This window comes from Arachis ipaensis, chromosome B03 (genome assembly GCF_000816755.2).
Source record: "Arachis ipaensis cultivar K30076 chromosome B03, Araip1.1, whole genome shotgun sequence".
In the NCBI taxonomy this organism is placed as follows: domain Eukaryota; kingdom Viridiplantae; phylum Streptophyta; class Magnoliopsida; order Fabales; family Fabaceae; genus Arachis; species Arachis ipaensis.
In genome coordinates this window covers 136,019,347-136,022,312 of record NC_029787.2, presented here as the reverse complement: position 1 = coordinate 136,022,312, position 2,966 = coordinate 136,019,347, and the positions used below count along the sequence as shown (strand labels likewise).

The window sequence follows — 2,966 nt, the reverse complement described above, 5'->3', positions numbered from 1 at the left end:
AATGTCAAATGTCAAGAAGTTGTTCACCGCAACTCGAACTGTGACCACGTTCCATTGAATATGGTGGGGGTTAGTTCTCGGGGTGAAGAGTTAGAAGAGGCTGGACCAGAAGACCCAACAACTCGTAAGAACCATAATCAGAATGCAGATGGTAAGTTGAATGTTTGTATTTGCTAGTTGGCTTTTGTTTCAGTTTGCAAGTTTCTATTTGACACACTTGTTTTGTAATTTGTTTTCTTTCAGGTGTAAGCATCAATCCTAAAAGAAAGGGAAGAGGACCGACAAAAGGATTGATACTTGAAATGAAGCGTCAACAGAGTGCAGACGGGAAGTTGGATGTTCTTATTCATCCAACAAAGCTAGTGGCAGTAGGTCCTGGCCGTAAAGATTTTATTACGGACCTCTCTCTTATTGTTCGAAAGCATGCCCGTTTGAACGTGCACATGTGGAGGAAGGTTCCAAAAAGTACTAGAGATACAATAGTGCAAAGTATTCTGGTATGTTCAGGCACTTGCATTGATTATTGTTGCCTTTTGCCATCTTTTATGGAATGATTTTTTTTTTCCGGAGAGGGGAGGGGGTGATTTTTTTTCCCGAGATTGGTTACATGGCTGTCAACTATTCTTTCTTTACCTCTTTCCCAAACAAGGTTGCTATGCAAGTATATGAAAATCCATTTGGTGTAATATATATTTTCTTTCAATACTCCATTGTGCTCTTTTAATGAAAAACTGGAATTTGCATATTCAAATGTCGACATACTAGCTTCTCTTCTGTTCTAGCATTAACAATCTCGCAGGCATCTCCACTTGGTTTGTTTATCGTGTGATGTTTTTTCCGTATCTTTATCCTTTATATTTTCTAGTAGAACATGTATGTATGTATGGAATTAGTTCTTTATGTTTCTTTCATTCTTTTTCAAGAACAACTGGAGACTTCAAGATACGGATATGGTGCGAAAAGCCATTTTGGATGAAGCAGGACGATTATATCGAAATTGGCGCAATAGGCTTCATGATTATTATTTGGTGTTTGAAACAAAAGAGGAGGCCTTGAAGCATGTTCCCAACGATGTCAATCCTTCTGATTGGCAATTCATGGTTGATTATTTTAGCAGTCCTTCTTTCAAGGTGCATTAGTTTATTCTCTTCTATCCACCTTACCACCCTGTGGAATATTAATAAATTCAATAACATGCCTTTTTTTTTTATCAATCTTCAGTTGATAAGCACAGTAAACAAGACAAATAGGACAAAAATGCAGACAAATCATACCAGTGGCCAGAAATCTTTTCATGCGGTCAGCTATGAAGCTGTAAGATTTCAATTTAATTCAGTGGTTTACAATGTGTTACATCAGACTATATGGCAATTTTTTGCATATTATTTATTAAAGTAAACAAATTTAACAGCGGGACCCGGTGACTGGAAAGGAGCCTCATTTGCAGAAATTGTGGCAGCTGACACACAAAAAGACAAATGGTGAATGGGTTGATGAGGCATCTAAGGAAGTAAACGTAATTGCATTTTAAACTAGTACTACAACAGTATATATTGCTTGAAATTGTTCTTGCCCTCTTTAAGCGGTTGATTGTTTTGTCAATTCATCACAGGACAAGATTGCCGAACAAATTGATAAGAATTTACGTGAGCTAGAGGATTCTCAAGAAGGGATTGAAACAGTTGAACCTGAAATTATTAATAATGCCTTCGAGTCAGTGGTCAGGAATAAAACATGTGTGCTAGGTTCTGGAGGAGGACCGCAGTCTTCAAAGTCTAATACAGTTCAGCAGCTGCTGGCTGAATTAGAGGCCCAGAAGAGGGAGACAGAGAATGCTAGGAAAGAATGCAATGAAACGAGAGCTAAGCTTGTTGAGGTCGAGTCCCAGCTAGATGAAGAGCGGAGGAAGAGGGAGGAGATTGAGGCTCGTCTACTGAATCGTCAAAAGGAAATGCAGGAAATCAATAGTCAGGTTCAGACTGCTATCCAGTCTGCATTCATGCAGTATCATCCACCAGTAAGTACAGTTTATAAATCTATTTGTTGGAAATAGTATCGTTTTTGTGTGACTTATTGTTTTTCTCTTTACTGAGTTGATGATTTTGTAACATATAATCAACTCCTGTTGCTGCATTGCATTTCATTTCATCTTACTACCTGTCTTCCAAGGACCGTGACATTAGTACATTACTACATAACAGAAAATCGTGCATTGATTTGATTTGCATTTCTGTCTCTGTATCATATCTTAAGATTTTCTCCAATGTCTACAAGTTACATTTACCTGTGTATTATGAATAGACAAATGAAGAAGAGACCTCAGCAAAGCAGAACAGCTTGATTGCAGAGCTTGAAGCACAACTCGTTGAGGCAGAGGATGTGATCTCAGATCTTAGATCAGAATTAGATAGGCGCATCAGGCGCTAGTCAAGCAAAACTGGATTGAGTTATTAATCTTTGTGGGTGTCATTAATCTTTGCATTTTGTCGTCTCATGGCAATCCTTTTTGAGTTATTTATCATCCGCGTAAGAAAAACATGTGCTGATGCAACAATGTTTTAGAATCCGTAATGATTATATGGTAGAGGTCACTAAGGTTATTTACCTGCATGTTAAATTCATCAAGATTTTTAGCTATTTCTAAAGTATTAATATTTCTTTTTATACAAGTACTAATAAACATTATTAAATCATATATGTATGTATGTATGATGCATGTATGATGATTATTATTGGTAATTATGCAGTTTTGGTAACCCTTATAAAATGTCATTATAATAGTGACTTTGGTAATACTTAAAAAGGTTTTTTTGTGTGTGAAAGTGTTGTTAGAATCAAGATAGTATTTTTTTTTATTATTTGGAAACATGATTTAAAAAATAAAAGTTAAAAATATTGTCAAATAGTAAAAAAATACAATTTAATTTTAGAAATATTCTTTTTAAGTATTTGTCAATTTTACATAA

General features: G+C 35.8%; 1 protein-coding gene across 1 annotated transcript; it reads left to right on the top strand.

Moving 5' to 3' along the window:
• On the top strand, positions 13-2,605 carry LOC107634033. Its single transcript, XM_021120098.1, has 7 exons — positions 13-151; positions 244-497; positions 924-1,130; positions 1,222-1,314; positions 1,412-1,516; positions 1,613-2,017; positions 2,302-2,605. The coding sequence occupies exons 1-7, from the start codon at positions 61-63 to the stop codon at positions 2,425-2,427; spliced, it is 1,281 nt and encodes a 426-aa protein (XP_020975757.1). The 5' UTR covers positions 13-60; the 3' UTR covers positions 2,428-2,605.